Source organism: Salvelinus namaycush, unplaced genomic scaffold (assembly GCF_016432855.1).
Source record: "Salvelinus namaycush isolate Seneca unplaced genomic scaffold, SaNama_1.0 Scaffold13, whole genome shotgun sequence".
Taxonomy (NCBI): domain Eukaryota; kingdom Metazoa; phylum Chordata; class Actinopteri; order Salmoniformes; family Salmonidae; genus Salvelinus; species Salvelinus namaycush.
The window spans coordinates 817259-829206 of NW_024058008.1; the positions used below are offsets into that span (position 1 = coordinate 817259).

At 44.2% G+C, this 11948-nt stretch overlaps 1 protein-coding gene across 1 annotated transcript in view; it reads left to right on the top strand.

The window, feature by feature from the left end:
• LOC120036313 (dedicator of cytokinesis protein 3-like) overlaps positions 1-8423 on the top strand; it is a 296634-nt gene extending 288211 nt beyond the window's left edge. The window contains exons 50-51 of the mRNA XM_038982785.1: positions 7128-7213; positions 7806-8423. Coding sequence (XP_038838713.1) covers positions 7128-7213; positions 7806-8423 — 704 coding nt within the window. The remainder of the gene's footprint in view (positions 1-7127; positions 7214-7805) is intronic.
• Positions 8424-11948: the final 3525 nt, after the last annotated feature.

The following is an 11948-nucleotide window of genomic DNA, read 5'->3' on the forward strand; positions in this document are numbered from 1 at the left end:
AATATTATCTGTGTCTCCTCTCCAGTCCTGACCACCCCCAGCTCCTGGAGTCTGAACAGTGGTACCAGAGAGGCGTTGCCGTTCTTGTCCGCCCACGTTGGGAGTGTGACGGCTCCCCCAGTCCCGCCCCGTAGCCTTCCCCATGGTAAGACCCTTTATACACGAATGCCACACTACAATCTTCACCTTTTCTGCTGGTTAAAACAATCAAGAAAGAGAGCTGGCACAAAGCATATGCTGCTCCCAGCTTCTTTAATGGCTTTATTCAAGACCACCTACAGTGCCTTGCAAAAGTATTCATCCTCCTGGTCGTTTATTTTTATTTTTTTTATTTCACCTTTATTTAACCAGGTAGGCCAGTTATTAAGAACAAGTTCTCATTTACAACTGCGACCTGGTCAAGATAAAGCAAAGCAGTGCGACACAAACAACTACACAGAGTTACACATAAACAAATGTACAGTCAATAACACAATAGAAACATATATGTACAGTGTTTGAAAATGTAGAAGAGTAGGGAGGTAAGGCAATAAATAGGCCCTAAAGGCGAAATAATTACAATTTAGCATTAATACTGGAGTGATAGATGTTCAGATGATGATGTGCAAGTAGAGATACTGGGGTGCAAAAGAGCAGAAATAAATAACAATATGGGGATGAGGTAGTTGGGTGTGCTATTTACAGATGGGCTATGTACAGATGCAATGATCGGTAAGCTGCTCTGACAGCTGATGCTTAAAGTTAGTGAGGGAGATATAAGTCTCCAGCTTCAGTCATTGGCAGCAGAGAACTGGAAAGAAAGGCGGCCAAAGGAGGAGTTGGCTTTGGGGATGACCAGTGAAATATACCTGCTGGAGCGCATTCTACGGGTGGGTGTTGCTATGGTGACCAGTGAGCTGACATAAGGCGGGGCTTTACCTAGCAAAGACTTATAGATGACCTGGAGCCAGCGACAAATATGAAGCGAGGGCCAGCCAACGAGAGCATACAGGTCGCAATGGTGGGTAGTATATGGGGCTTTGGTGACAAAACAGATGGCACTGTGATAGACTGCATCCAATTTGCTGAGTAGAGTGTTGGAGGCTATTTTTTAAATGACATCGCCGAAGTCAAGGATCGGTAGGATAGTCAGTTTGCAAGGATATGTTTAGCAGCATAAGTGAAGGAGGCTTTGTTGTGAAATAGGAAGCCAATTCTAGATTTAACTTTGGATTAGAGATGCTTAATGTGAGTCTGGAAGGAGTTTACAGTCTAACCAGACACCTAGGTATTTGTAGTTGTCCACATATTCTAAGTCAGAACCATCCAGAGTAGTGATGCTAGTCAGGCGGGCGGGTGCGGGCAGCAATCGGTTGAAGAGCATGCATTTGGTTTTAGGACCATGAGCGTGGCTGAGGTGCACTCATGACCAAGTCGGAAACCAGATTGCATAGCGGAGAAGATACGGTGGGATTCGAAATGGTCGGTGATCTGTTTGTTAACTTGGCTTTCGAAGACTTTAGAAAGGCAGGGCAGGATAGATATAGGTCTGTAACAGTTTGGGTCTAGAGTGTCTCCCCCTTTGAAGAGAGGGATGACCGCGGCAGATTTCCAATCTTTATGGATCTCAGACAATACGAAAGAGAGGTTGAACAGGCTAGTAATAGGGGTTGCAACAATTTCGGCTGATAATTTTAGAAAGAGAGGGTCCAGATTGTCTAGCCCAGCTGATTTGTAGGGGTCCAGATTTTGCAGCTCTTTCAGAACATCAGCTATCTGGATTTGGGTGAAGGAGAAATGAGGGAGGCTTAGGCAAGTTGCTGTGGGGGGTGCAGAGCTGTTGGCCAGGGTAGGGGTGGCTTGGTGGAAAGCATGGCCAGCCGTAGAAAAATTAATATTGAAATTCTCGATTATTGTAGATTTATCAGTGGTGACAGTGTTTCCCAGCCTCAGAGCAGTGGGCAGCTGGGAGGAGGTGCTCTTATTCTCCATGGACTTTACAGTGTCCCAAAACCTTTTGGAGTTTGTGCTACAGGATGCAAATTTCTCTTTGAAAAAGCTAGTCTTTGCTTTCCTAACTGACTGTGTATATTGGTTCCTATCTTCCCTGAAAATGTGCATATTGCAGGGGCTATTCGATGCTAATGCAGTACGCCACAGGATGTTTTTTTGCTGGTCAAGGGCTGGAGTGAACCAAGGGCTATATCTGTTCTTAGTTCTACATTTTTTGAATGGGGCATGCTTATTTAAGATGGTGAGGAAAGCATTTTTAAAGAACAACCAGGCATCCTCTGCTGACGGGATGAGGTCAATATCCTTCCAGGATACCCGGGCCAGGTCAATTAGAAAGGCCTGCTCGCTGAAGTGTTTTAGGGAGCGTTTCACAGTGATGAGCGTTTTTTTGACCGCGGATCCATTACGGACGCAGGCATTGAGGCAGTGATCGCTGAGATCCTGGTTGAAGACAGCGGAGGTGTATTTGGAGGGAAGGTTGGTTAGGATGATATCTATGAGGTTACCCGTGTTTACAGATGTAGGGTTGTACCTGGTAGGTTCCTTCATTTGTGTGAGATTAAGGGCATCTAGCTTAGATTGCAGGACGGCCGGGGTGTTATGCGTATCCCAGTTTAGGTCACCTAACAGTATGTTTTTCCTATGTTGTTGCATTACAACCTGTAATTTAAATGACATTTTATTTGGATTTCATGTAATGGACATACACAAAGTGAAATGAAAAAAATAACTTGTTTTAAAAAATAAATAAAAAAATTTAGAACAGAGGTGGTATGTGTATATGTATTCACCCTCTTTGCTTTGAAGCCCCTAAATTAGATCTGGTGCAACCAATTACCTTCATAAGTCACATAATTAGTTAAATAAAGTCCACCTGTGTGCAATCTAAGTGTCACATGATCTGTCACATGATCTCAGTATATTTACACCTGTTCTGAAAGGCCCCAGATTCTGCAACACCACTAAGAAAGGGGCACCACCAAGCAACGTGAAGACCAAGTAGCTCTCCAAACTGGTCAGGGACAAAGCTGTGGAGAAGTACAGATCAGGGTGGGGTTATAAAAAAATATCTGAAACTTTGAACATCCCACGGAGCACCATTAAATCCATTATTAAAAAATTGAAAGAATATGGCACGACAACAAACCTGCCAAGAGAGGGCCGCCCACCAAAACTCAAGGACCAGGCAAGGAGGGCATTAATCAGAGAGGCAACGAAGAGACCAAAGATAACCCTGAAGGAGCTGCAAAGCTCCACAGCGGAGATTGGAGTATCTGTCCATAGGACCACTTTAAGCTGTACACTCCAGACCTGAACTTTATGGAAGAGTGGCCAGAAAAAAAAACATTGCTTAAAGAAAAAAATAAGCAAACACGTTTGGTGTTCGCCAAAAGGCATGTGGGAGACTCCCCAAACATATGGAAGTAGGTACTCTGGGCAGATGAGACAAAAATGTAGCTTTTTGGCCATCAAGGAAAACGCTGTCTGGCGCAAACCCAACACCTCTCATCACCCCGAGAACACCATCCCCACAGCATGATGCTGCCACCACCATGCTTCACTGTGGGGATGTTTTTCATCGGCAGGTCCTGGGAAACTGGTCAGAATTGAAGGAATGATAGATGGCGCTAAATATATGGAAATTCTTGAGTGAAACCTGTTTCAGTCTTACAGAGATTTGAGACTGGAACGGAGGTTCACCTTCCAGCAGGACAATGGCCCTAAGCATACTGCTAAAGAAACACTTGAGTGGTTTAAGGGGAAACATTTAAATGTCTTGGAATGGCCTAGTCAAAGCCCAGACCACAATCCAATTGAGAATCTGTGGTATACCTTAAAGATTACTGTACACCAACGGAACCCATCCAACTTGAAGGAGCTGGAGCAGCAAAAATCCCAGTGGCTAGATGTGCCAAGCTTATAGAGACATACCCCAAGAGACTTGCAGATGTAATTGCTGCAAAAGGTGGCTCTACAAAGTATTGACTTTGGGGGGGGGGGGGGTGAATAGTTATGCATTCTCAAGTTTTCTGTTTTTTTTGTCTTATTTCTTGTTTGTTTCACCCCCGAAAATATTTAGCATCTTCAAAGTGGTAGGCATGTTGTGTAAATCAAATGATACAATTTTAATTCCACGTTGTAAGGCAACAAAATATGAAAAATGTGAAGGGTGGTGAATACTTTCAGAAGCCACTGTATGTACATACCCACCATAATCCTGTTATTGCTGATATTTGGGAATATGGTCCTGTGGTATTTTGTGTGAACGATTGTATTTGTATTTATTATGGATCCCCATTAGTTCCTGCCAAGGTAGCAGCTACTCTTCCTGGTTGTTTATTATGGATCCCCATTAGTTCCTGCCAAGGTAGCAGCTACTCTTCCTGGGGTTTATTATGGATCCCCATTAGTTCCTGCCAAGGCAGCAGCTACTCTTCCTGGGGTTTATTATGGATCCCCATTAGTTCCTGCCAAGGCAGCAGCTACTCTTCCTGGGGGTTTATTATGGATCCCCATTGGTTCCTGCCAAGGCAGCAGCTACTCTTCCTGGGGTTTATTATGGATCCCCATTAGCTCCTGCCAAGGCAGCAGCTACTTTTCCTGGGGTTTATTATGGATCCCCATTAGCTCCTGCCAAGGCAGCAGCTACTCTTCCTGGGGTTTATTATGGATCCCTGTTAGTTCCTGCCAAGGCAGCGGCTACTCTTCCTGGGGATTTATTATGGATCCCTGTTAGTTCCTGCCAAGGCAGCAGCTACTCTTCCTGGGGTCCAGCAAAATTAAGGCAGTTTATACAATTTTTAAAACATTACAGTACATTCACAGATTTCGCAACACACTGTTTGCCCTAAGGCCCCTACTCCACCACTACCACATATCTACAGTACTAAATCCATGTGTATGTGTGTGTGTATAGTGCGTATGCTATCATGTGTGTGTGTGCGTATGCATGTGTTTGTGCCTATGATTGTGTTCCTTCACAGTCCCCTCTGTTCCATAAGATGTATTTTTATATTTTTTTCAAATCTGATTCTACCGTTTGCATCAGTTACCTGATGTGGAATAGAGTTCCATGTAGTCATGGCTCTATGTAGTACTGTGCTCCTCCCAAAGTCTGTTCTGGACTTGGGGACTGTGAAGAGACCTCTTGTGATATGTCTTGTGGGGTATGCTTGTGTCTCTGTGCTGTGTGTTAGTAGTTAAACATGTCAATACCTCTCATAAATGCAAGTAGTGATGAAGTCAGTCTCTCCTCCACTTTGAGCCATGAGAGATTGACATGAATATTAATGTTTGCTCTCTGTGTACATCCAAGGGCCAGCCGTGCTGCCCATTTCTGATCCAATTGCAATTTTCCTAAGTCCCTTTTTGTGGCACCTGACCACACGACTGAACAGTAGTCCAGGTGAGACAAAACTAGGGCCTGTAGGACCTGCCTTGTTGATAGTGCTGTTAAGAAGGTACAGCAGCGCTTTATTATGGACAGACTTCTCCCCATCTTAGCTACTGTTGTATCAATATGTTTTAACCATGACAGTTTACAATCTAAGGTAACTCCAAGTAATTTAGTCTTCTCAACTTGTTCAACAGCCACACCATTCATTACCAGATTCAGCTGAGGGCTAGCACTTAAGGAATGATTTGTACCAAATACAATGCTCTTAGTTTTAGAGATGTTCAGGACCAGTTTATGACTGGCCACCCATTCCAAAACAGACTGCAACTCTTTGTTAAGGGTTTCAGTGACTTCATTAGCTGTAGTTATTGATGCGTATATGGTTGAATCATCAGCATACATGGACACACATGCTTTGTTTAATGCCAGTGGCATTTCTGAAGTTTGTTGTAGTTTTTCTGAATTTTGTTGTAGTTTTTCTGAAGATTGTTGTAGTTTTTCTGAAGTTTGTTGTAGTTTTCCTGAATTTTGTTGTAGTTTTTATGCAGTTTGTTGTAGTTTTTCTGAAGTTTGTTGTAGTTTTTCTGAAGTTTGTTGTAGTTTTTCTGAATTTTGTTGTAGTTTTTATGAAGTTTGTTGTAGTTTTTCTGAATTTTGTTGTAGTTTTTCTGAAGTTTGTTGTAGTTTTTCTAAATTTTGTTGTAGTTTTTATGCAGTTTGTTGTAGTTTTTCTGAAGTTTGTTGTAGTTTTTCTGAAGTTTGTTGTAGTTTTCTGAAGTTTGTTGTAGTTTTTCTGAATTTTGTTGTAGTTTTTCTGAAGTTTGTTGTAGTTTTTCTGAAGATTGTTGTAGTTTTTCTGAAGTTTGTTGTAGTTTTTCTGAATTTTGTTGTAGTTTTTATGCAGTTTGTTGTAGTTTTTCTGAAGTTTGTTGTAGTTTTTCTGAAGTTTGTTGTAGTTTTTATGCAGTTTGTTGTAGTTTTTATGCAGTTTGTTGTAGTTTTTCTGAAGTTTCATGGGAGCTTCTGATTCCAATAGATCCCCCAGGAATCCTTCAACTTCCGTCCACCAGTGATCTGTGTGTGATTGTAGCTCTCCTTTCTCACTGTGTTTCTATGTTGTAAAGGGCCAGTCCTGTGTCATCCTATCCAGGGATATAGTGGTTCAGAAAGGTGGGTAAACACTGATGACGAGCAGCAAGTCAATTAGCTAGCATAATTAGTGTGTATACCACAGGTGTCCAACTCATTCCATGGAAGGCCCCATAAATAGAAGGGAAATAACCAAACCAGCAGACACACTGCCCTCCATGGAATGAGTTGGACACCTGTGGTGTGAATGCTATGCACAAAATCGAAAGGTATGGCAACGGCACAGTGTTTACCCCCCTCCACCACACCCCTGATCTTACCTCATCCCCTCCACCCCAACGCTCTAACCACTAGGCTACCTGCCGCCCCAATCTACCCCAACCTGCCTCTCAACTAGAATGACTTATGTAGCCTAGTGTAGAGACCTGTTTATCCTTCTTCACATCTCTCTCGCTCTCTCGCTCCCCCTCTCTGTGTCTATGTATCTCTCTTTCTACTTCTCTCTCTTTCTCCCTCCCTCATCTCTCTCTCTCTACTTCTCCCTCCCTCATCTCTCTCCCTCTTCTCCTTCTCGCTCCCTGGTTTAGTTCTGTGTGTTTCTCCAACCAACCCATTTTGTTCTTGTCCTGCTGTGTCTCTTCCTCTATAGGACACTTCTCCATGCACTTTGATGCTTTCCACCACCAGAACAGCGACCTCCCTCCAGCTCTCCCTGCGCGCTCCTCTTTACGAAAGGTACCCTCCGTGACCCGCCCTGGGCTAGAGTAGCCTACCATCCTTCCTGGTCTGATCTGTTCTGTGCATGTCTCCGTCTAGTATCTCAGTCCTTCAGTATCAATGCGCGTGCATGGCTAAAAGAGCACTTGGTTGTAGCGTATCGCGTATCGCAAAGAGGCGTATTTTTTACTGTGTGTTTTTGTCGGTTTATAAGTATATGTATTGTAATGAATAACTGTGTTTTTATAATATTTGTTTTGCAGTTTGACGTGTATTTGATTTATATCTGTTCATAATCGTTTTATTTTTGTTTTTAACGCCTCTTTTGTACCGCTTATCTATGAGAATAACCCATTGTCCCGCTTATCTATGAGAATAACCCATTGTACCGCTTATCTATGAGAATAACCCATTGTACCGCTTATCTATGAGAATAACCCATTGTACCGCTTATCTATGAGAATAACCCATTGTCCCGCTTATCTATGAGAATAACCCATTGTCCCGCTTATCTGAGAATAACCCATTGTCCCGCTTATCTATGAGAATAACCCATTGTCCCGCTTATCTATGAGAATAACCCATTGTACCGCTTGTTTCCCTCCAACAGTCACCCCTGCACCCTATACCTGCCTCGCCCACCAGTCCCCAGTCCGGCCTGGATGGCAGTAACTCCACCCTCTCTGGCAGCGCCTCCTCCGGCGTCTCTTCCTTGAGTGAGAGCAACTTGTTGGGCCAGTCCTGCTCCACCGAGCCCTCTGGAACTACCAGCAGACACCCAGCAGGCACCCTGGACTCTGTCTCCATCACCCCCAGCACGGTGCACTCTATCTGGGCCATAGACGGAGAAGACCTGGGAATGGACTCCCCCTCTAGTCCCTACCTGCCTGTCCGATACAGCGTCTCCGAGCCAGAGGTCCTGGATGGCTCCAAGCCCCCTCCCTGCCGTAGCCACTCCGCCCCTGGGTGGGTCACCCCGGTCATCACCCCTATTATCCCCGTCCTCCCAGAGGCCCGCGCCCTAAACATCCAGAACCTGCCCCACTACCACCAGGAGCCCCCGCCCGCCCTGCCCCCCAAGCCCTACCTGAGAGACGGGTGTATCCCTGAGGAAGGGGTCATTCCCGCCGTGCCCAGACCCACGCCACGCAAGATCTCTCAGCCTCTCATCACCTCTAAGGAAGAGCAGGCCAAGGTGACGTGGGAGCACGGCATCACAGAGGAGTAAACAGCAGGCCAAGGTGACGTGGGAGCACGGCATCACAGAGGAGTAGAGAGCAGGCCAAGGTGACGTGGGAGCACGGCATCACAGAGGAGTAGAGAGCAGGCCAAGGTGACGTGGGAGCACGGCATCACAGAGGAGTAGAGAGCAGGCCAAGGTGACGTGGGAGCACGGCATCACAGAGGAGTAGAGAGCAGGCCAAGGTGACGTGGGAGCACAGCATCACAGAGGAGTAAACAGCAGGCCTGGGGTTTATTCAGTGATGCAGTGATGTGAATGTTTCAGATATAAATAGTGTGAATAGAGCTGACACCTAATCCCCCCCCCTATTCCATCTGACAGACAATCATATATGTTCTACATTATATATTTCTATCTGAATGTTCTGTAACTTTATATCCTCCTGAACATGCCCATGGTTTAGAAATGGTTGGGGCCAGTGTTAGGGCCTGTCTCTCTGAGGGGCCAGTGTTAGGGCCTGTCTCTCTGAGGGGCCAGTGTTAGGGCCTGTCTCTCTGAGGGGCCAGTGTTAGGGCCTGGGTTAGGACCTGTCTCTCTGAGGGGCCAGTGTTAGAACCTGTCTCTCTGAGGGGCCAGTGTTAGGGCCTGGGTTAGGACCTGTCTCTCTGAGGGGCCAGTGTTAGGACCTGTCTCTCTGAGGGGCCAGTGTTAGGACCTGTCTCTCTGAGGGGCCAGTGTTAGAACCTGTCTCTCTGAAGGGCCAGTGTTAGGGCCTGGGTTAGGACCTGTCTCTCTGAGGGGCCAGTGTTAGAACCTGTCTCTCTGAGGGGCCAGTGTTAGGGCCTGGGTTAGGACCTGTCTCTCTGAGGGGCCAGTGTTAGAACCTGTCTCTCTGAGGGGCCAGTGTTAGGGCCTGGGTTAGGACCTGTCTCTCTGAGGGGCCAGTGTTAGGACCTGTCTCTCTGAGGTGCCAGTGTTAGAACCTGTCTCTCTGAAGGGCCAGTGTTAGGGCCTGGGTTAGGACCTGTCTCTCTGAAGGGCCTGGGTTAGGACCTGTCTCTCTGAGGGGCCAGTGTTAGGCCTGTCTCTCTGAGGGGCCAGTGTTAGAACCTGTCTCTCTGAAGGGCCAGTGTTAGGGCCAGTGTTAGGACCTGTCTCTCTGAAGGGCCAGTGATATAGAGGGGAATGGTAAAAAATGATCCCCCTTCTCCCACTTCATTCCTTCTCGCAGAGTATCCTATTTTGGTATTGAAGAATGATAGCTGTGATCTAATTGTACACATCTAAATGTGTTTGTTTGCAAATCTTTTCCATTTTCGATTTCTTATTCTTTCAAACTCTTGTAAAAAAGATAATAAGTATATGGAATGTCCTTTCTATGAATTGTGTCACTAACTCACACCGATGATGGGAACTACCTTTTAGAAAACATCATTCTGTAAAAGTATTTCTTCTTTTATTGATAGTTCAGGTCCACATGCAGGTTTCCAAATCATTGCACAAAGGGAACTCGTGGACATTTAATTAATGTCATTTAACCAGACATTTAATTGAAACCATTTAACCAGACATTTAATGAATGAATTGAGTTTAAACTGAAGCAAACCTCAGTAGAGTGAAAAACCTGTTAGATTATAGACAAGTTGCACTATAGCAACTTAATAATAAACATTCATTATTATTTATTAATAATATAATAATAACATTATTACATGATTTAATAAATGTTAAAAACACATTTGATTCTATTCACACGTAAATATTTACATCAATAAATGAAGATGGGTTGAGTGAAGTCTCGGGTTTAATTAGGGTATAGAGGGGGGAGGGGTTTGGAGAGATGATGATTGAGGTCAGGCGATTTTAACATTAAGGTTGCTTGTTATTTTCATTTCCTGTAAGGGATGCATATTATTAGCTGACCTTACCTTTGTAGTGTTAATGTAATGATGATACACTCAGCGACGCAACTGGCTTTTACTGAGAAAAAGACAAATGGGGGGGGGGGGGGGAGAATAGTTTGATGAATAGAGAGAGACGGATGGGGGGGGTGGTTTACGAACTAATACAAATGTCAGGTCACGTACTCCCAACACTTCTTCCTACTCTGTCACAACTTCCTGTGGCACTGCTCTTCCTCGACAGACAGACAGTCAGAGGCTTAAATACTGTGGTAAGGCTTCATTACACAGGAGTCGTCTTTATTGCTGTGTGCTACCTGCCCTGGCCAGATCAGCCAGCCACTATAAAGAGTTAAGGACGGTCTGGTGAATAGATGTCCCGTTTTAAAAGGCTACTCGTGCTCTATATAAGGGGTCTGTCGGTTTATTACTAACGTCAGTTTCCCATTCAGTTGGCAGCATCATACTACAGTACAAAGAAAAGGCTATATTTTTAGAGGAGATCAAATCTGCAAATGTATTGTTATGTGTAGTTATAGTTATATATATTAATATTAGATTATTTATAAATGAATCCCTATATCATGGATTGACTGAGGAGAATTGATGACTTGATAATGACTTGAGGATGACTTGATAATGACTTGACGATGACTTGATAATGACTTGACGATGACTCGATAATGACGCAATGATGATGGGATGATGACTCGATAATGACGTGATAATGACTCGATAATGTATCGACAATGACTCGATAATAACTCGGTAATGACTTAATAATGTCTAGATAATGACTTGATAACGACTCAACGATGACCTGACGATGACTCGATAATGACTCGACGATGACTCGACGATAACGTGATAATACCACGATAATGGTGTGATAATGACGCGATAATGACTTGATAATGACGACATAAAACCATAATAATGTGCTGGACTAAGACTAAGGGCATCGAAAGTCACTGGAGCTGCTTGGTGATGTGCACAAGTGGAATGACACATTTAGATGGATGATATTTATAGACAAATTAATATTAACTATTATAATTATATGTGATTTGTTTTAGTTTTTCCCCTTTTTATTTGGTACTTTTACGTGTGTATGTTCATTCAGTGAAATGACACACTGGGTACAGATGTCAATTCAACGGCTATTCAAATAAAATTGTATCGGTCGCATAAACCTATTTAGCAGATGTTATTTTGGGTGTAGCAAAATGCCTGTGTTGTGAGCTCCAACCGTGCAGTGGTATCTAACAATACACAACAAACCAATATGTACACAGTGGGAAATGACATAACCGTGGCTAGTACCGCCCATTGGACTACCAAGGAGCAGAGGGGTCAGAGAGAGAGAGAGAGAGAACGGACGGTGACCTAAAGATACCATTGTATCTAGTCATTTATACTTATTGACTATTCAGCCCTGATCACATGCTTACAGGATGTTCTGGAAGCATCCTCCTCCCTGCCTCCTGGTACTATCTCTTGTATCTACCTAGTGAACTGATCTGCCTTGTTACAACACTGCTGGTGCTTCACAGTCGCAGATCCTGGATCAGATCCTGCTGCTCATCTCACTCCTTGCTTCTTTTAGCTTGTTGTCCAGGTGTTGTGTTGTGGATGTCTCTCTCTCTCTCTCTGCAGACAGTAGACCTAC